Source organism: Lissotriton helveticus, chromosome 2_2, assembly GCF_964261635.1.
Source record: "Lissotriton helveticus chromosome 2_2, aLisHel1.1, whole genome shotgun sequence".
Lineage (NCBI taxonomy): Eukaryota > Metazoa > Chordata > Amphibia > Caudata > Salamandridae > Lissotriton > Lissotriton helveticus.
Window position 1 is genome coordinate 350,489,761 of NC_136060.1, and position 22,063 is coordinate 350,511,823.

General features: G+C 46.3%; 1 protein-coding gene across 1 annotated transcript in view; it reads right to left on the reverse strand.

Annotated features, from left to right (window-relative positions):
* Nucleotides 1–22,063, reverse strand: part of ABLIM2 (actin binding LIM protein family member 2) — a 797,090-nt gene that overhangs the window by 378,335 nt on the left and 396,692 nt on the right. Inside the window, exons 7-8 of the mRNA XM_078678529.1 lie at nucleotides 10,235–10,322; nucleotides 5,261–5,319 (exon numbers count right to left, since the gene is read on the reverse strand). Coding sequence (XP_078534655.1) covers nucleotides 5,261–5,319; nucleotides 10,235–10,322 — 147 coding nt within the window. The remainder of the gene's footprint in view (nucleotides 1–5,260; nucleotides 5,320–10,234; nucleotides 10,323–22,063) is intronic.

A 22,063-nucleotide genomic window follows, 5' to 3' on the forward strand; every position in this document is an offset into this window, starting at 1 on the left:
GTAGAGTGCCTCCGTATTATCAACATAAATGCCCTGGTGTCACGGCCTCGCACGGAGCCCCGCTAGCAGATGTCCGCCATGCTTGGCGGTTAGCCATGCCCCAGACTGGCTCAGTTTCTAACTTTTATTTTTAAATTTGACCATCCTCTAGCGTTATATGTGTTCTTTAAATTTGTATATTGTAATGGCTTTAAGTAATCACACTATAAACCTATTCATTCATTCATGCATCATTCATACAACAGGATCAAACCCACAAACCAGGTGGAGGACCTGCAATCATCTACAAATATACGAGTGACTGCACTACCTCCACGGGCTCACATTCATGCAACACCACCACTTCAAACTACGAATGGACTACAATGCCACCCTGAATGAATGATGAATGATAGGAGTCTTGTCGTGCGCAAACTTAGCCCGGTGGGCGTCAAGGCGCCTAATTAAAAAAACCAGCTCATGACACAGACCAAGCAGTTCATCCTGAATAGGCTCTTGAGAAGCACCACGTTTTTAAGGCCTTTTTGAACAAGTCTAGAGAGGGTAGAGTTTTAATCTCCATAGGCACGGTGTTCCAGAGCTGAGGAGCAGCGACGGAAAAGGCTCTGGCTCCCCATCTGGTAAGCCTGAAGCGGGGGACTGCAAGCTGGAGTAGTCCCGCAGAGCGAAGGCACCTTGTGGGATGGTAACGGGTAAGTAGGGAGCTAAGAGCGCCTTTAGATCTATCCTCGAGAGCTCTGTAAGTCAAGCACAGAATTTTGAAATAGATTCTGTGCTGGACAGGCAACCAATGGAGGTCTCTCCTCGCGGTGGTGGCAGATGATGTCTTAGGAAGGTCTAGGACAAAACGTGCAGCAGCATTCTGCACGATTTGCAGCCGATGTATGAGGCCCTTGTTGGACTCCATGTATAGAGAGTTGCAGTAATCTAACCTGGAGCCAACAAGGGCGACTGCAATCTGCTTACGTGCATGCAGGGATAGATAGCTGCGAATTCTGTTGAGTATCCTGATAACGCCCCAGCAGGTTGCCACAGTCCGATTAACCTGAAGAGACATTGAGAGTGAAGTATAAAAACACCACACCGAGATTTCTGGCCGATTGAGAGGGAGTGGGGCAGGTGCCAAGAGAGGAAGGCCACCACTCACTCGACCAGACATCTTGGTCCTTCCCAAAGACCAACACCTCTGTCTTATCGCCATTCAGCTTCAGGGAGTTGATGACCATCCAGTCTGCTACAAGTTGCATACATGACCTGAAGCTGAAGGCAGATGTAATGACAGAGGAATGAGTGAATGACACCATGATCTGGGTGTCATCGGCGTATGATACCACTTCCATCCCCTGCGATCTTACCAGCCTAGCAAGGGGGGCCACGTAGATGTTGAACAGGGTCGGACTTAATGCCGACCCCTGTGGCACCCCACATTGCAGAGACTTGGCTGGGGAGAGGTGGTTTCCGAGCATCACTCTCTGTTCCCTATCAAGGAGAAAGGAACTGAGAAGGCTCAGGGCCGACCCAGTTACACCTGCCTCCCTAAGCCGAGATGTTAAGATGGCGGGAGACAGGGTATCGAATGCAGCCGTGAGGTCCAGTAGCACTAGAATAGTAGTTTGACCAGCGTCAACTTTGCGTCGGATGTTGTCGACTACAAAAGTGAGGGCAGATTCTGTGCTATGATGTTTTCGAAATCCATGTTGGGTGCTGTCAAGATACTCAGAAGCATCGAGAAAGGAAGATAAATGGAGATTCAAATGTGCCTCTAGTATTTTTGCAGGTGCAGGGAGAAGGGAAATGGGCCTAAAATGTTTAAGGAGGCCAGGGTCAAGTGAAGGTTTCTTTAGGAGAGGCTTCACAATTGCCCTCTTCCATACCGATGGAAAAGAACCTTGAACGATCGCCTTATTCATCACCTCCAACAAGGAGGGAAGAAGACTGCATCTACACTCTTTCAGCTTTTTAAGAGGTAGTGGCTCCAATGGGGAGGAGGATTTCGTCCTGTCAAGTAGAAGATTCAATCCTTCCAGAGACAGGGAAGGAAATTCCGTGAGGGAGCTGGAAGGGGCTGTATCCAAAGATTCAAAAGAGCTTATACCAGGAGGAGTATTCTCATCCAGAGAATGACGTTGTGCTTCTAATGATGTATGGATATCAAGGATTTTGTTGTGAAAAAAGTCTGCAATGTCATTACATAGATCTTGAGAGCTGACTACAGGATCAGGGAGTTGAAGGGAGTTGAAGGGAGCATAGCGGAAACCCTCGTCTGCCGTCCCCTGGGCCCCCCAACGGAATTCTACCCCAACATTGTATACTTCGTTGCTCCCCCTCTCCATCAGATCAACCAACTACATACTCCCCCGGGACCCCAATTTCCTCCTGGAAGACACCAAAGACCCAGCCTCTACTGCCCTTCTTAAAAGCCTTCAAAACCTCAGACTCACATGGCTCGTTCAAGGACCAACTCACACAGCAGGCCACACCCTCGACCCTATTTTCTCTTCGGACACGATCACCATCACCCACACGACCACACTCACATGGCTGACCACTACATCACACATTTCAAGAAACCCACCCACCAAGCCACCTCATCAGAAAAACCCAGAGCACCATCAAGACACTGGGGTAAAATATCTGAAGAAAACTGGACCACGACCCACCAGGAATGCCCACCCAACCACACCGGGAACCTCAATGTAAACACCAAGCTCTTCAATGAATTACTCCCCAACTGCACCGCTCCCATCAGAAACAAGACCTACAAAAACAACAAACGACCCAGCTGGTACACAAACAACCACAGGAACTTTAAGCGCCACTGAAAACAACTTGAGCGAAAATGGAGACTCAACAAAAACCCCACTTCAAAATCCACATACAAAGCCGCCCTCAACCTTTACCACCAACAACTAGGAGATGTAAAGAGAAAGGCCCTAACTCTCAGACTCAATGCCAACTCAAACAAAGACAAAGAACTCTTCACATCATCAAGGAGTTCTCCAATCCTGCAGCTGACAACAGCGACATCATCCCATATCACCAAATCTACACCGAAACTTTTTTAAACAGAAGATTGCCCAGATCCACAACACATTCAACCCATAGAATACCGATACGAACTCCCCTGACCAGCCGGACACCTCCTTCATTTCTAAACAGCAGCTAAGCAACTGGAATCCCTCTCGAACAAAGAAATCACTGACCTGAAGAAATACCATCCACTCAGGAGCCTCCTCAGACCCATGGCCTCACTTTATATACAAATTTGGAAGAACCATTACCTCCCTTGTGCTCTTAGCTATCAACAACACCTCCAGAAACGCCACCCCCTTCCCATCTTGCTGGAAAAGTGCAGAAGTCAACGTCCTATTGAAGAAACCAACAGCGGACCTCAACACCTTCAGCAGCTACAGACCCATCTCACTCCTGCCTTTTTCAGCTAAAGTCATTGAGAAAGCCATCAATACCCAACTTGTAGACCATATAGAACTCCATCAGCTCCTAGACAGTTCTTGAGGCTTTTGACCCAACCAGAGCACAGAGACAGCCCTCATTGCAGACACCAATGACATCAGAAGCATCCTTGACTGAGGAGAAACGGCTGCACTCATCCTCCTTTACCTCTCGGCAGGGTTTGATATGGTCTCCCACAAGTCACTCATCAGAAAACTTCAGCACTTGAGTATCTGTGGACCAGTCCTCAAATGAATATCCTCCTTCCTCATGGAAAGAACTCATCGAGTTAGACTACCCCTCTATACCCCAGAATCCAAGAAACTCATCTGCGGAGTTCCTCAAGCATCATCGCTCAGCCCAACGCTCTTCAATGACTACATGATGCCTCTTGTGGACATCATCAATGCCCACAGTATTAACAAAGTATACTACGCTGCCAATACACTGGAAACATCCGTTACAATGCATGCATTACAACGCATGATTTTACCCCACATGCTATTACAATGAAAATGGCTTGCTGTAGGGGGTATAAGGTGTTGGATTTAACTCCAACACCTTCCCTACTGTTGCACAGACTGGAGTCGGAATAGTAAATTATACTGTTCCAAACTCCAGCGCACCCCGACAGCAAGTCGGGGTAAAAAATTGTGTTGTAACAGCATGCAGAGTAAAAGCATGCGCTGTAACGTCATACAACCCCGATACACAGCTCATTATCTCCCTTACTGACTCAACCAGCACCTCTAAAGCAAACATCATCAACTGCATGAGAAACGTTGCAGCTTGGAAGAAAACAACTGCCTCCATTTTAACACAGACAAAACTGTCTAATTAACAGCCACTCCCCTGAGATGTCTCTGGGTGGCCAGCCCTCTGAACTTGGCCCACCACTCACCTCTGCGGACCATGCCAAGAATCTCAGGATCATTATTTCTATGAGTAAACAGATCAACGCTGTTTCCTCATCACACTTCCATATCCTGCGAATGCTGTGCAAGATTTTCAAGTGGATCCCATTGAACACCAGACGGATGGCCACTCAGGCTCTTATCACAAGTAGACGATGATTACGGACATGCCCCCTACATCGAAATCCCAGCCCATGTCCTACGCCGAATCCAAACCACCCAGAACGCCGCTGCCAGACTCATCCTGAACATACCACATCTCAACAATCTTCACTGTTTCCCAGTCCAGGAAAGATGTAAATTCAAGCTACTCATCCACGCCACCCAAACCTCTCAAACCTCTCAACAACACCGGTCAAGCTTATCTCAGCCACTGCCTCCACTTCTACCAGCCCACCAGACACCTTCGATCTGTGTCCCAAGCATGAACACACATCCCTCAAATCAAAAACCCCAGAAGCAGAGGACGTTCCTTTTTATACCTTGCAGCCAAGTCCTGGAACGACCTCGCAAAACACCTCAGAGTCTCCCCCTCCCTCATGGACTTCCGTAGGAACCCCAAGACAAGGCTCCTCCACATGAAACAGGAATAATCTCCTTCTCCCCCCTCAGGCCTGCCATCCTCAGTGCCTCGATCCCCTAACCGGTGATTAGCCACTCTCCGCAAATCCACATACCATAATATCCCCAGGGTTTAATATCTGAACCCCAGGAGTATATATCTGGAGAATTGTTATAGCATTTTCATTGGATTTTCACAGAAAAATCTGGAAAGTCAAGGAATTACATGTTCAAGAAGTAGAAATAAAATAAAATGTACTCAAAAATTAAACAGTACAATTGTGTCAAATATTTAAATGCTCAAGTAATAGAAATTAAATAAATACACTCACCTTACTTCGCTCTTCTGCTTTGGCTGCCTGCCTACAAGATGGGTGCCAAATGGCAGTTGCTACAATAGAAAGAGAAGAATACCATAGTTAGTTACCTTTATTTTGCTAACAGTGGGGATGAAATAAGTTAAGACGTTAATTTTTGTTTTCCCACAACATAAAGAAAATGAGTCATATACCTAAGTTTAACTCAAGAGATACAGAAGGAAATCTCTCAAGGTGGAGCCTGCAGGGCTTATGGGAAGATTGGCAGTAAAATGAGAGAAGAGTAATAAAAAAGGGAGTGAGTGACTTGCTAGAAATTAGTTAAGATTAGGTGAAGGTATCTCTAGAGCGCACAGGATACGACTACGCATGAGGACAACCTCCTTAGAATATTCCTGAACTTGGGAGGAAAACATCTTTCAAGAATAAGACTCTGCCTGATGGATGGGAGAAGACACCTGAAGCACTGGACCCTCCAGTGGGCCTAGCAGGTCAGTGTTGTGAGCATCCCAGGCATGCAGGAGTGACCAGGGGGTACTTTACCAACAATATGAGGACAGTGGGACTCAGTCATCATTCTATATCAGAAGGACTGGGATAAGGTGCAAGTGGGAAAGAAAACCAGGTTCATCTAGCTCAGAGCTTTTTCACTATGGAAATTGGTTCAGAAGAACTTTGCTGTACTGGTATCTGGACTTTTGTAGCTCTGTCTATCTACAACTTCCAGCCTTGCCATGGTGCTGGAGTTGAGAATCAAAAAAGTAGAACGGTCCAAAGAAAAAATCGTGGGCCTGGGCAAGATGGCAAATCCATCCGAGTAGCAAAATTATGTCAGCTGCTATGACACCCATATTTTCCTGCTCTGAGCTTTTAGTGAAACAAACAACAGCCTTGGCAGGAGCTAGATGAAGACGTATCTAAAGGACCCTTGCTATTTCTAGCATTGGACTTTGTCCTTGTGGTAGATATTGAGCTCCAAACAGTACACTTCAATAGTACAAGCCTCAATGTAAAAACCTTGGCCAAAGTGACTCACTTGGCATGCCCAACCTCCTCTGTATCAAGGTTAGCCCAAATTAAAACCCGGCCCGTCAACTTTGAACTGATGACCTGATTTACAAAAATGTTACGTCATGGTTGCACCACTTTTGTGGCGCATCCATAAAGCAAAATTCTAGCAAATATTTACAAAGCCATTCAAGGGCAAATTGGTGCCCACTTGCGTGGCTTTGCAAAAACAATGTAACGCAATGCAGCGCCTTGCGCTGCATTGTGTTACATTTCGTTCTGGGAGGCGTGCTATGGATGGAACATGGGAGTTCCCTTGCACCCACCCATGGATTTCATGCAATCCAAGATTTACAGAGGTTTGGAAACGTGGGATTACATGAAATCGGTACCACTCCCAATGATTATGTAACGAGGAGAAAATCTTATTACTCTCATTATTTCCTCTTTGTATGTGTGCAATCTGCAGCACACATACAAACAGGAAAATACCTTAAGAGATTGTTTTTGTGCAGAAAGGTATCCATTCCTGCACAAAAACAATTCACCCTTAAAAGGCAGGCACCCCTACACTGTAGTGTAGTTTTTACTCATTTCATTTTTCTCTGTTTTTCTACATTAGTTTAGTACTTTTGAAGTGTTGTTTTCTTGAATTTAAAACTGTTGGTACTCCTTTAACTTAGCACACAATTCTCAGGTGAATGGCCTGCTACTTGTACAGCAGCTATGGGAGGGTGAACAAAAGATTCTCTAAGAACTGTGTTAAAATATTACCAGGGTGATTGTATTTAATATAAATGAATGACCCAATTTCTAACAGGAGTATCATGACAGAATCTGGCAGCTCCACAGAAAATGTCTGAGTCTATGAATAAGCAATATATTGGGAACAGGTGCAGGAGGAAGAGGCAGCTATGCCCTTAAATGGTGCCAAAAGGCTCATCACATAGATAGTGAACATGGGCAGAGAAGTGGCCAGCCTATTATGGAGCTGTCCTGTCCCCCTCTGAAACTCTTAGGGTGAACTTCATTATCACTGTGCCTGACTCCTGTGTGCATGAAGTTGGAGGTGGTTCAACCTCCAATGTATGGGTCATTACAACTGTCAACACCGTCCCTACTCCCTCCATCACCTCCTGCAGTATCTGCTACTGTTAATCTGAGATATCTTGTGTCCACTGTACCACCGAATGGCCTTCCTTCCATCTCTTTTAAGGATGCAGCCGGTGTGAGCAAGTCTAGTGTTGTAGCTGTTGATTTTAAGGCCCATAGGCGGAGGTTCCACATAACCAGGTATTTAGAGTCAGTAGTCAGAAGCCACCAAAGGTTTCTGAAGAAACCATATGCTCCCATGATATATTTTAGGGGCTTGTGTGGTTTTCAATTGTGCTTGTGACAGAGACATATGCCCAGAGGAGTGCTGCCTCTCTCCTCCTCGGTACAGTGTGGCAGTTGCCTGATGACTCCATCAGCAGAATGGAATTAATTACTGTTAAATGCTTTATTGAGAAGCCTTGGTGTGGCTAGAAGCTGACACCTACCCTTAACTGGTTATACAAAACAATCCCCAGCACTCGCTAAATTTCTTATATAACATGAATAGTATCCACAATAGTGCCCGTTTCTGTCTTGTTCTTTTTATTGTAGATCCACCAATCTCAGCCGCCAACATGTGTTTCATCGCTTGTCGGGTATCAAATCCTGCGACTTCTTCAGGGCTAAGAGATTATATATAACAAACAAATCTTTGCTATAACACTTGTTTCTTATCCTATCTCTATTTTATATCACCCACGTGACTTGGTGCAAAATCGTTTCACACACTTAGAACTATAATGTGACATCAGTCGTGGAAACCCATGCATAATGGTTGGAATTCCTCATGCTTGAACATCTCGGAAATTCTAAAGCCTTCAAAATGACAATATCATAATATACATCAATCTGTTACATAGTCAATCATTTATGATTCACTTCATTGAACCTTTCTCAATATCTCATGCATCAATCCTCTCCGTGCTTCCTACCACTCCATCCCAGTATCTCTATAAAATGTGCCAACTAGACTATGCCCACTTATTTTTATAGCATTCTCTCTATAGAAAAAAGAAACAAATTATGAAATATCTTAATGTACAATAAGTTGTGACTAAATAAGGAGAGAAATCATGTAAGGAACAATTATCCATTACCTCATCTATCAATGTTATATAAAACAACGAGCCCCTATGAAAATGGGTGGACTACCTCTTTTACTTCTAGTATTCAATCCAACCCAAAGGCTACCATATCTGTTGCTTCTCTGTCGTGTCGTCTCCCGAATACTTAAGTCGCGCCCATGCTCCTAGCCATGCTTGACTTTGAGTTTCCTGCTTACCTTGTGTACCCGCCTCTTTGCTTCTGAGTGGTTTCACTCCTCCTGCATTTTGACAAACTCCCGCATTAGAGCTGCGGTCCCACTTATGCCAGCTCTTCCGGATTACCTGCAACTTTCTCTGGTGCAGGGGTAGTTTCCCATCAGTGGTTTTTCCCAACTCCAGTCCTCTTTTCCCTGCATTAAGCTGCACACCGTTGTTAGGGGCATCCAGGACAACCATGATTTTAAGCAATCCTGTGCCGGAGCCCCAGTTCGTACTAGTCGGCATCTTCCCACTCCTGTGAGTAGCGCTCCTCCAATTTTATCTCCTACTTTTCCTTGGTTATCAATTTTGTTTTTTTGGACAAGTGTGTCTACAGACATGCCGATTTCCAACCTACAACGGTCATTGCACTGAATCTGTCTGAATGGATTATACATTTCTGGGGAGAAACATATGGGACTTTGGTATTGTTCCTTCCTCCTCCTAGCTCAAATGGAACTTTACTTACTTACTAATTATTTAGTGGAGAGTTTGTATTTTTGGAACTTTACCAAGCTCACCCTGATTATATTTCCTGGAGATTGGTTTGGCGAGTGATGGTAACTCGTCTCTCTGTGTTGGCTACAGTAGTCTCTGTGATACTATTTGAGGGATCCAGTGCAGAGATACTTATGCATGGGTATTATTCTTATTATAACTATTAAATTCTACTGGGTGCCTTTATGTCCCTCTAGAGATCCAGTACAGGAAAGAGGGGAATTATAGAGTGAGGAGCTTGCTGTCTGGCTGTGATGAAGACCAAGAATCCTCTCCATCCTGTGTTGTCCTCTGTCCCTCATCTACCCCCTATCTCCCTGAGAATGGAGGCCAACACTCGTTTTTAGTTGTGCGTTGGGGTTTGTTCTGCGGGGAACTGGCTGGACCATCTTCACTCCTGCAGATTTGGAACTTCAGGTTAGTTGAAGCCTGACACTCTGACTTGCATTAAATGCATTCAGTATTTGCTGCTGCACCAGATTATTGTCCAAAAACATTTACACGCTGAGCAGGAGGGTGTTTCTTCTGGGTTGTTCGTGTCAAAACCAAAGAATATATTACTATTTGGGAATGAGCTTTTCATTATTCTTGAGTCCTGTTTTTTACTTACTGCATAAATTAACCATGTATCTCCAGGTCACTATGGACACTGCCTTCAGCCTTGAACGTTTCACCTATAAATTATTGATTTCAGGTGTGTTAGTCTAAGTAGTTCACTGGAGCAAAAACAAAACTAATGCATTCAGAATTAGGTTAAAAGTCAAGAATCAGAAATCATGTCTGCAGTGACCTAAAGGAAGGTGGCCACCCTCCCAGAATCCTCATGGTATGCAGGAGCAGCAATTAAAGAAAGCATTTGAAGACAGTCAGATGGGAGACTCAACTCTCAGGACTAGAATCGAACTGCTGCTTCCGCCTCATCTGCCTTAACTCATTCTTCCATATTAATAATGTACCTTCTTTTTAACCATTATTTAGAAGATGTGACTGAAATAAAACACCATCACCGAACTGGATTAATACATACAGAAATAGTTATTGAACCTATTTGCACATAATTGTAACTGCAGCTTTCTTGGTTTACCTTGTAGATACATTTCTTCTCCTTCTGCAAACATCAGATGACACCTCACGCATCGTGCACAGGTCGGATGGTAATGTTTCTCTCCTGCCTACAGAAAAATAGAAGCAAAAATATGCATTTTTTTAATAGTACAGTTCATATTCCTTTATTTTGGCTCATAAAAAACCTTAAAATGCAAGAACATTCAATCATATGTGAATAAAATACATATAATCAATTACATATAGTTACATTTAAAAATGATACAATTATAAAAAAATTAAGAACAAACTTCAGCAATCTCTACTCTGGTATATTAAATCTGGGGGCAATGCTCAAAGAAAACTATAATTTCTTAACCATGGATTCGGTTTTACTTCAAATGCCATGTTGCCGATAAAAATTTACTGATTGAAAAAAAGGCCGGGCCACCGGTGTTTGTACTGCATACTCTCAGTGTTGTATGACGATCCAGAAACCCCATCAGTTTACAGAGGGGTTTAATCCAATGACACATTGCTTTTTACAGGTCGTGCAGAAGAATTAAAAATGCTCGACGGACTCTACAGCCACGCATCCCATTGGACAAATATTGGATCTATCTGTCTAGTTTTTCAATAGACAAGTAAATGTTGATAACGGTAGAGTGCCCAGTCCGAACCTGACCAAGAGTGCTCTTCAAAAATGTTTGGTTACCATGTCTAAGTACATGTCAAACTCAAAAAGAACATTTAACTGATAAAAAAATCTGTCAAACTCACAGAGGTTATCCTTGAAATTTTCCTTCCCAGCACAAAATTCCAATGGGTCGATTTGAGTTTTTCAATAGCATTGCATGGCAGCTCTAGGGGTTGTGACCAAAAGTCCCCTAAACCTAGATAGAAAACCAACTCTTTATATGGGAGCACCAAGGGATGCTGTCAGCACACACACCCTCCAACAACCCTCAGAGCCATTCCCTGTAGGGCTCTAGCTTCTCTGTTACCCACACTCTTGACCAATATTAGCTAGGTCTCAGAGCAGCAATACTGGAAATGGATCTCAAATTTAGGTCTATACAGACGGAAAGTGTGGGAGTGCTCTGGGGAATTTTAGTAATGTCATGAAGAAATATTTCTCTGCATTCTCCAAGATATCCAGATTACAAAGGCCCCAAATGGGCCACCCGACTGGCTTGGCTTCGGTAGACTTCCATGGGAGGAGAAGTAGGAAAGGAAGGTGCCCTGTTCACAAATCTTATAATAGGCAGGGTACATTAATTTAGGGATCGAGTGCTCTTCCTCAGCTGGGCTGCCCATCTGTGCAAGTCTTCCAGTCGGACGCCCAAGTAATCAATCTAGGGAATCCTCTTGAGGACCTCCCGTCTAAAAGTATGGTTCTTTTTATTTTTCACTTGCAGTCTCCAAACACCATGCACTTCGTTTTGCTGTTATTGATTTCCAGCCCATAATCTCTACAATATAGCAAAAACGTCTCTAAAAGGGTGGATAAACCTGAGGGGCTTTTGGATATCAGCAAAGTTTCATCTGCAAAATATAGACAAGGTGTTTTTCAGTCTTTGGTCTTAGGGGAGTTGTTTTTGCAATTAAAAAGGTACTGTTAGCACTCATCTATACTACTATTATAAAGAGAGAACTTTGAATCTTTGAGGCGGGTAAACTCAGGAACCACAGCACCAATCCAAACACCCGATACATCGTTGTAATTGTCAGGGTCTGCAGATGGACATAGGCTATATAAAAAAATAAAATACGTTCTTTAAAATATTTACGATTAAAAAAAAAGTAGTCCCTTGGAAGTAGCGCCGGCCGCAGATTGCTCTGAAAGCTGTCAAGGAGAGAGCAGTGAAATGGATGCAAATAAACGTGCTGATCTGAACTTCGTGTGGCTTTGCTTGAATTTGGGGCTTCCTGTTTAGACTATATGGATATCAGCTGTTTGCCCAGTCGAGAAGCGAGGCCCACCTTACGAAGGGTTCGTGCAGGCTCTGAGAAGGGGCTTGCAAAGACAGAACGCAGACAAGAGCAGCTCCAATGCAGGTGGTGCTGCCTTGAGCACGAATTCACTGCTGCAAAGCGCGATCTGAGGGCTTACAGCGCTTTACTTTACTCCACTTAGTGAATACTTGGTTCAAATTGCAAGGACTGTTGAGTGGCCCCACTGTGGGAAGAGGGCCAGCGTACTACAAGGCACAGAAGGCTTTGCGATTTAGCCACGGCCACTGTGGCAGGTGCCAGTGATTATATGAGCAGACGCGGCCAAAAACTGCTCTTCCAGCCCTTCGTGAACAATGCCTCTGAAGAAAGGATTATTTCCTGAAACGCGTCAGGCTTTACATGTTCAAAGATTGCTCTGAAAGCTGTCAAGGAGCGAGCAGTGAAATGGATGCAAATAAACGTGCTGATATGAACTTCGTGTGGCTCTGCTTTAATTTGGGGCTTCCTGTTTAGACTGTATGGATATCGGCTGTTTGCCCAGTCGAGAAGCGAGGCCCACCTTACGAAGGGTTCGTGCAGGCTCTGAGAAGGGGCTTGCAAAGACGGAACGAAGACAAGAGCAGCTCCAATGCAGGTGGTGCTGCCTTGAGCACGAATTCACTGCTGCAAAGCGCAATCTGAGGGCTTACAGCGCTTTACTTTACTCCACTTGGTGAATACTTGGTTCAAATTGCAAGGACTGTTGAGTGGCCCGGCCCCACTGTGGGAAGAGGGCCAGCGTACTACAAGGCACAGAAGGCTTTGCGATTTAGCCACGCCCACTGTGGCAGGTGCCAGTGATTATATGAGCAGACGCGGCCAAAAACTGCTCTTCCAGCCCTTCGTTAACAATGCCTCTGAAGAAAGGATTATTTCCTGAAACGCGTCAGGCTTTACATGTTCAAAGATTGCTCTGAAAGCTGTCAAGGAGCAAGCAGTGAAATGGATGCAAATAAACAAGCTGATCTGAACTTCGTGTGGCTTTGCTTTAATTTGGGGCTTCCCGTTTAGACTTTATATATATATATATATATTACCTACTGGCGGTCGCCAGTAGGTATATATAGTTAGGATTTTTTCTCTATGGGATTTTTGAAAATTCTATGTCTAATAACTTTGGCGTTTGTGGACGGAATTGGCTGAAATTTTCAGGAAAATGGCACATTTTGTTTCTGAGTAGCCCTTGAAAATTTGGGGGGGGTTCGTCAAGGGGGGGCCGAGAAAAAAGGGGGGTCCCAAAAAGTGTTTTTAACATTGAGTTTTCCATAGGGCGGTTGGCCTCACTTTTAGCCCAAACGGCTGAATGGATTTGCACGAAACTTGGCAAAATTGTAGGGACTGGTAGCCCGATGTGCCTTTTGTAGGTCTCAATATATGTGCTACAGTGGATTTTGAGAAATTAACGTTTAAAAAAAGATATATATCTGTAACAGCGGACCGGGCAGCGCTCCAGGACGCGTACTTTTCGCGCAACGGAGCTTTGTGAAGCGAAGCTGATTGGTTCTCCGGCGTCTGTAAACATTCCAAACAGTCCGTAGCGGCCCCCATCTTGTCTCTCGGTAGGATCGAGAGACAAGCGGAGGCCAAACCGAAGGGGCAAATGACCATAAGGGGGCATAGTAGATCCTCCCTGACCGTTTAGGTTTGATGTGGAGGTTTTAAAAGGGCCCCGCGGGGCAAAAAAAAATAAAAATAATAATAATCGAACAGCTGAATGGATTTGCACGAAACTTGGCAAAATTGTAGGGACTGGTAGCCCGATGTGCCTTTGCTAGATCTCAATATATGTGCTCCAGTGGATTTTGAGAAATTAACGTTCAAAAAAAGATATATATCTGTAACAGCGCACCGCTTCGCGTACTTTTCGCGCAACGGAGCTTTGTGAAGCGAAGCTGATTGGTTCTCCGGCGTCTGTAAACATTCCAAACAGTCCGTAGCGGCCGCCATCTTGTCTCTCGGTAGGATCGAGAGACAAGCGGAGGCCAAACCGAAGGGGCAAATGACCATAAGGGGGCATAGTAGATCCTCCCTGACCGTTTAGGTTTGATGTGGAGGTTTTAAAAGGGCCCCGCGGGGCAAAAAAAAATAAAAATAATAATAATCGAACAGCTGAATGGATTTGCACGAAACTTGGCAAAATTGTAGGGACTGGTAGCCCGATGTGCCTTTGCTAGATCTCAATATATGTGCTCCAGTGGATTTTGAGAAATTAACGTTCAAAAAAAGATATATATCTGTAACAGCGCACCGCTTCGCGTACTTTTCGCGTTACGGAGCTTTGCGAAGCGAAGCTGATTGGCTCTCCGGTGTCTGTAAACATTCCAAACAGTCCGTAGCGGCCGCCATCTTGTCTCTCGGTAGGATCGAACAGCTGAATGGATTTGTACGAAACTTGGCAAAATTGTAGGGACTGGTAGCCCGATGTGCCTTTGCTAGGTCTCAATATATGTGCTTCAGTGCATTTTGAGAAATTAACGTTCAAAAACAAGATATATATCTGTAACAGCGCTCCGCTTCGCGGAGATAAAATTATATGTGTATTACCTAGCTGTTGCTAACACCAGTTAGCGACGGCTAGTAGAAGATAGCGACCATCTTGGGCCCCACTTTGCATGTGAGTGATATTTATCACTAATGACATGCAAAGTGGGCATGCCAAGATGTTAGCGACTGGAAACAGTCGCTAACATCGCTATCTCCTATTATCAACTTTTGGAAATATTCGAGATAAGCGCGAATATCTCCAAAAGCTACCACCTGCCCTGAGCAGTTCTTAGCCATGTTATCCAATGGGAGGTGGATAACATGGCTAAGAGCATTAGCTCGGTAATGCATGAATATCGCTGAGTTTTCAGCGATATTAATGCATTGCGGTCGTTTTTTATCGTATTTGCGATAAACCTTGATATTAGCAAGGTTTATCTGCGATAATTTCTGACGGTAAAAAAATCGTTGCTAAGCATCGTTAGGGATAAATATCGCTTAACTTTGGTAATATGCCCCAACGTCTGTTAACGTTCGATTCGAAGGAAATCAGGAAGTGTTGAAAAACATTGTCTGCGCCATCTTGTCTTTTTTCAAATGCCACACTTTTGTCGTGCACGGCAGCCATTTTAGATGCCTTGACCAGACCCACTCTGTGCACGCTGTCGATCCTTAGCATGGCTCCCCACCCTCGCAAGCATCTCCCCCAGGCAGTGGTCACCCCCGCTCTCTGTCTTATGCATGGGTAATAAACTTCCCCCCATCTGCGCTGCTCTTCCCTGAGAATCACACCCTGTGCCCGCCCGACACCTCCCTTTCGCCCTATTCACTACCGCACCCTCTGACACTCCTTTTCCTCTGTGTCCGATTGTCCAGGCTGGTCCTAGGGTATCAGCTAGCCCTGCAGATGTAGTTTATGGCCACAGCTGTAAAGAATCACCCCTCTTCAAAGGAGTTATAGTAGATCAAGGCCCACACTCGATGAGATCCGTTACAGCAGAAGCGTTGCTATTATCTGAAAACCATCCTGTATTGTGATTGGGGAGGGGACCGAGCCTGAAGCGGAAGATTCCAGGGATGACTCTTTGTACATCAAAGTTTTTACAATTATGTGTCACATTAAAAATATATAGCACTCCGACAAAGTAGTAAGATTATAAAACTTTAATAATTTATAAATATATACAAGAAAACAAAAATAGTAATAACATATAAACATTTTTAGGGAAAAACAACGAAGTAGCGGTCGGCTGTGCGAATAGTCCCAACGCAGCACAACGTCCAGATTTCCGGCGTGGGGCGTCGCGGGGGGTGGGTCATCAGTAGCAAACTGTTGTGCGAATAGTTCCAAGGCAGCAGAACGCGCTGAAATCTAGATGACACGAAAGTGATGTCTAGTAAGTTGCCACCCAGCAAATAACGGCATGGGGCGCCGCGGGGGGTGGGTCATCAGTAGCAAACTGTTGCGCGAATAGTTCCAAGGCAGCAGAACGATGGCACCAAGGTGATGTCCAGTAAGTTGCCGCACTGGTTTTGGTATCCTACAATGCTGCTCCGAATAACGGCGTGGGGCGCCCCGGGGGAGGCGGCGTGAACGGGCCTCTCCAGGTGGAGTGTCATCTGTTGTAGTGGGGCGCCCCTTTACCGTTTCAGTTGCCATTCCGTCCGTTTTTGGTCCACTGTGTCAAAAGCCGCAATTCAGCTGAGTTGCGCCCACTCTTGCGGTGCAGCGATAGGCGGCTGTCACAGGACTCTCAAAATGGCGGCAGGCTGTTTCCTTTTTGGGCCTGGTCCACTGAAATGGCCCTGGGACACCTTGGAAATCGGACGCTTGTCTGCTAGGTCTTGGACCCCATTCTCGAAAGCGTCCCCTCCGCCTTGAGAATTCATCAAAAGTTTTGGGGGCTCCGACTCCTGCAGGCTTCTGGTGGGGAGCGGCTGCCATGATTGCTCGCGGAATGACCACGACTGAGCTACGAGATGGTGGTGCTCTCATGCTGACGCCAGCTTCAGTCTGAAACATCCAGAAACAAGGTGGGGCTTTCATCGTTTGGGAAAAAAAAAAAGTTTTCATCCAATGAAAAGTGTTGTTTTTAGGTCACATGATCAAGCCTTCCATCATTAGGAAACCAAAAGTAAAATGAACCAATGAAAAGTTTTATAAACAAGTCACATGACCTGTTATGCGGCATAGGGTATAAAATGCGGAGAAAATACGTTGGCACGTGAGGCGGCGTCAGTAGCGGACCGATGTGCGAATAGGCCGAAGGCAATACAACGCGCCAAGATCCGGATGGCACCGAGGTGGTGTCATAGTTGAGAGTTCTGAGCAGCGGTTGTAACACTGTCTGAAGCTTATTTGCAGCTGCTGCAGCTTCACTACGTGCCAAGATCCGGATGGCACCGAGGTGGTGTCTAGTAAGGTAAGGTAAAGTAAGGAAACACTTGCTCCCCATATAAAAGCCAAGGAGGATTTTATCCTCCTCGGGGACTTCAATATACATATGGACGTCCCAGAATTGCCGGAAACTACTCATTTAACTACTGACCTATCTCACCTGGGGCTTAAAATAAGCAACAACGGTGCCACACACATAGGTGGGCACGCCCTCGACCTTATATTCTCAAACTGCACCAAAATACGTTGTCTTCCTGCTAAAAAGATCCTTTGGTCAGATCATTTTTTGATTGAGTTTTATCTGGCTGGACCGATCAATCGACCTCAGAAAGCTCTGCCCCCGCCTATTCTCCGTCGAGAATGGCATAAAATCTCAGTGACCAATTTGCACAAATACTGGGTGCAACCGACTGTCACGGATGCAGATACTGCTGAGTCTGCATTAGAGAAATTTAACCAGTCCCTGAAATCTGCTATTGACACCATTGCCCCCCTTAAACTACACAAACAATTTCCCCATACCAAACAGGAGAAATGGTATATAGCTGATCTTAGGAAAGAAAAGCAAAAATGCAGACGCTTAGAAAAAATATGGAGAACATCTAAAAATGAAGAGGCCAGGAAAGCTTTTCACGAGGCTCAGTCAGCATATTATAAAAATATAAAACTAGCCAGGAAAGTCCACTTCTCCGCTCAACTGGAGGAGGCAGGGAACTGTCCGCGTGAATTATTTAAAATTTTGCAAAATTTTATTAAACCCACAGCCATTGAAAGTACCGATGATGCTTCTCAACCACTCTGTGACGAAATTTCTGAGTTCTTCGAGGAAAAAATAAATTTGATCTATGACAAAATTTTAACCTCTAAAGGTGGGGTTACTACACCCATTCCCGAAGTTAAACTCGGCACTCAGGCCACAAACTCCCTGTTTGTCATTCCCCCCGTCACAGACCTAAATCTGGCAACACTTATTGGCCATATGAAAACAGGTTCCCCCAGCGACCTCCTTCCTGCCAAAATGGTGGCCCCTTTGATTTCCATCTTAGGCCCCTCGATCCAGGCAGTTATCAACACCTCCCTGGCCAAAGGCCAAGTCCCCATGGAATGGAAGACTGCGGTAGTAAACCCAATCCGGAAGAAGGCGACCCTACCCTGGACGGACCTATCTAACCTCCGACCTATCTCTCTCTTGCCTTACATCGGCAAGTTAACAGAGAAGCACGTGAACACCCACTTTTCCAACTATATCGAGACAGCGGGTGGCCTAGACCCTTCACAATCTGGTTTTAGGCCCAACCATAGCACCGAATCCGCCCTACTGGCTGTCACCAATAACATCAGGATGACGCTTGATAGTGGAGGGTCGATGATTCTGGTGCTATTGGACTTATCCGCTGCCTTCGATACGGTGTCTCACGATTTGCTTCTCTGCCGGCTGAGAGAGATAGGATTGGGAGGTACGGCCCTGTCCTGGATGGAGAGCTTTCTTTCGGGCCGCTCTCAAGAAGTCAGATTGGGCTCCCATAAATCCATCGCTAGGGAGCTCACCAGGGGTGTGCCACAGGGCTCATGCCTAAGCCCCACATTGTTTAATGTGTACGTGGCCCCCCTGGCTGACTTAGTGAGATCCTTTGGGTTTATTCCGGTGTCCTACGCCGATGACACCCAACTTCTGTTCCCTTTTAAGACCTTCTCTCCTGCTTTACAAAGAACCTTCGCAGAAGGCATGAGGGCAGTTTCCAAATGGATGGCCAACAACTGCTTACAGTGCAACGTGACCAAAACAGAGGTTGTACTCTATGGGGAAGCAGTAACACTATGGTCCAATGAGTGGTGGCCGCTTGAACTAGGACCTGCCCCTATTCCTAAACAGACCATAAGAAATCTGGGAGTGCTATTTGATCAGTCACTGACCTTCAAAGATCACGTCAACCAGGTTGCTGGTACCTGTTTCGGGGTTATTTCCCTGCTGAGAAGGGTGTTTCCTTTCCTCCCAGATCACCACAGAAAGACCTTGGTCCAGGCTCTGGTCGTCAGTAGACTGGACTACTGTAATGGCCTTCTTTTGTCAGCTAATGAAGGCCAATTTAACAAACTACAGGTGGTCCAGAATACGGCCGCGAGGTTAGTCATGAAGGCTCCATCCAGGACTCCCTCCCGGCCACTACTGATGGAACTTCACTGGTTGCCAGTGCGACTGCGGACCAAATTTAAAATCTTGTGTACAATTCACAAGTGCCTGATGGGGAAAGGGCCGAAATATCTCACCACAGCCTTCCTTCCTTATGTTCCTGGCCGCTCACTACGATCGAGCAACCTCCAGCTCCTTAAGGTTCCAAAAATTAAAAAAACTCGCCAAGGAGGCAAGGCTTTAGCATACACAGGGTCTGTTCTCTGGAACACCCTGCCCCTCGCACTAAAACTAAGTACGGACCACCTGTCTTTCCGAAAAACCCTGAAAACGTACCTTTTTTCCAGCATTTAATTCATTCCCCTCCCACCACCCACTAGAACTGTTTTGGGCAGAGTAGCTGGTTTTCTTTTGTATGGCAAAAGCGCGGAGATACCCCTTCGGGGGTCTATTCAGGCGCTATAGAAGCATATAAATAAATAAATAAAATAAATAAATAAAAGGTGCACTGGTGTGGCCATCCTACAATGCTGAAAGTCGGCGTGGGGCGCCCCGTTGGCCTGTGAGTTTGCGTCAGTAGCGGACCGATGTGCGAATAGGCCGAAGGCAGCACAACGCGCCAAGATCCGGATGGCACCGAGGTGGTGTCTAGTAAGTTGCCGCACTGGTGTGGCCATCCAACAATGCTGAAAGTCGGCGTGGGGCGCCCCGTTGGCCTGTGAGTTTGCGTCAGTAGCGGACCGATGTGCGAATAGGCCGAAGGCAGCACAACGCGCCAAGATCCGGATGGCACCGAGGTGGTGTCTAGTAAGTTGCCGCACTGGTGTGGCCATCCTACAATGCTGAAAGTCGGCGTGGGGCGCCCCGTTGGCCTGTGAGATGGCGTCAGTAGCGGACCGATGTGTGAATGGGGCCGAAGGCAGCGCAACAATATTTTCGGAATAGAAGACACCACTAGGCGCTGAGATGCCAAGATCCGGATGGCACCGAGGTGGTGTGTAGCAAGTTGCCGCACTGGTGTGGCCATCCTACAATGCTGAAAGTCGGCGTGGGGCGCCCCGTTGGCCTGTGAGTTTGCGTCAGTAGCGGACCGATGTGCGAATAGGCCGAAGGCAGCACAACACGCCAAGATCCGGATGGCACCGAGGTGGTGTCTAGTAAGTTGTCGCACTTCTGTGGCCATCCTACAATGTTGAAAGTCGGCGTGGGGCGCCCCGTTGGCCTGTGAGATGGCGTCAGTAGCGGACCGATGTGCGAATGGGGCCAAAGGCAGCGCAACAATATTTTCTGATTTGAAGACACCACAAGGCGCTGAGATGCCAAGATCCGGATGGCACCGAGGTGGTGTCTAGCAAGTTGTGGCACTGGTGTGGCCATCGTACAATGGTAAAAGTCGGCGTGGGGCCCCCTGTTGGCCTGTGAGATGGTGTCAGTAGCGGACTGATGTGTGAATGGGGCCAAAGGCAGCGCAACAATATTTTCTACAATATTTTCGGAGTAGAAGACACCACAAGGCGCTGAGATGCCAAGATCCGGATGGCACCGAGGTGATGTCTAAGTTGCGGACCGATGTGCGAATGGGGCCAAAGGCAGCGCAACAATATTTTCTGAAGAGAATACACCACAAGGCGCTGAGATGCCAAGATCCGGATGGCACCGAGGTGATGTCTAAGTTGCGGACCGATGTGCGAATGGGGCCAAAGGTAGCGTAACAAGATTTTCTGACTGACACCACAAGGCGCTGAGATGCCAAGATTCGGATGGCACCGAGGTGATGTCTAGCAAGTTGTGCCACTGGTGTGGCCATCGTACAATGGTAAAAGTCGGCGTGGGGCGCCCTATTGGCCTGTGAGATGGTGTCAGTAGCGGACTGATGTGCGAATGGGGCCAAAGGCAGCGCAACAATATTTTCTACAATATTTTCGGAGTAGAAGACACCACAAGGCGTTGAGATGCCAAGATTCGGATGGCACCGAGGTGATGTCTAGCAAGTTGTGCCACTGGTGTGGCCATTGTACAATGGTAAAAGTCGGCGTGGGGCGCCCTATTGGCCTGTGAGATGGTGTCAGTAGCGGACTGATGTGCGAATGGGGCCAAAGGCAGCGCAACAATATTTTCTGACTGACACCACAAGGCGCTGAGATGCCAAGATCCGGATGGCACCGAGGTGATGTCTAAGTTGCGGACTGATGTGCGAATGGGGCCAAAGGCAGCGTAACAATATTTTCTGTATGGAAGATACCACTAGGCGTTGAGATGCCAAGATTCGGATGGCACCGAGGTGATGTCCAGCAAGTTGCTGTACTGGTGTGGTCATCCTACAATGCTGAAACTCGGCGTGGGTCGCCCCATTAGCCTGTGAGATGGCGTCAGTAGCGGACCGATGTGCGAATAGGCCGAAGGCAGCACAACGCGCCAAGATCCGGATGTCACCGTGGTGGTTTCATAGTTGAGAGGCACTTCATCTGCAGTGGGGCGCCGAGATCCGGATGGCACCGAGGTGATGTCTAGCAAGTTGCTGTACTGGTGTGGTCATCCTACAATGCTGAAATGTAGTGGGGCGCCCCTTTACCGTTTCAGTTGCCATTCAGCTGAGTTTCGGCTGCTCTTGATGCTACAGCGACAGGCGGCTGCAAGAGGACTCTCAAAATGGCGGCCTGTTCTTTGGATTTGGGCCTGGTCCACTAAAATGGCCCTGGGACACCTTAGAACTCGGACGCTCGATTTTTTTTTCCTTTCCTGTACATGCAAAAAAAGGTAAATGCCCGGTACGTTACACGCTTCATCTGCCACGATGAACTCTCCAGAGGAACCGAAAAAAAATATAGTTGTGGTAACTATACCATGCATCGTCCTATGGA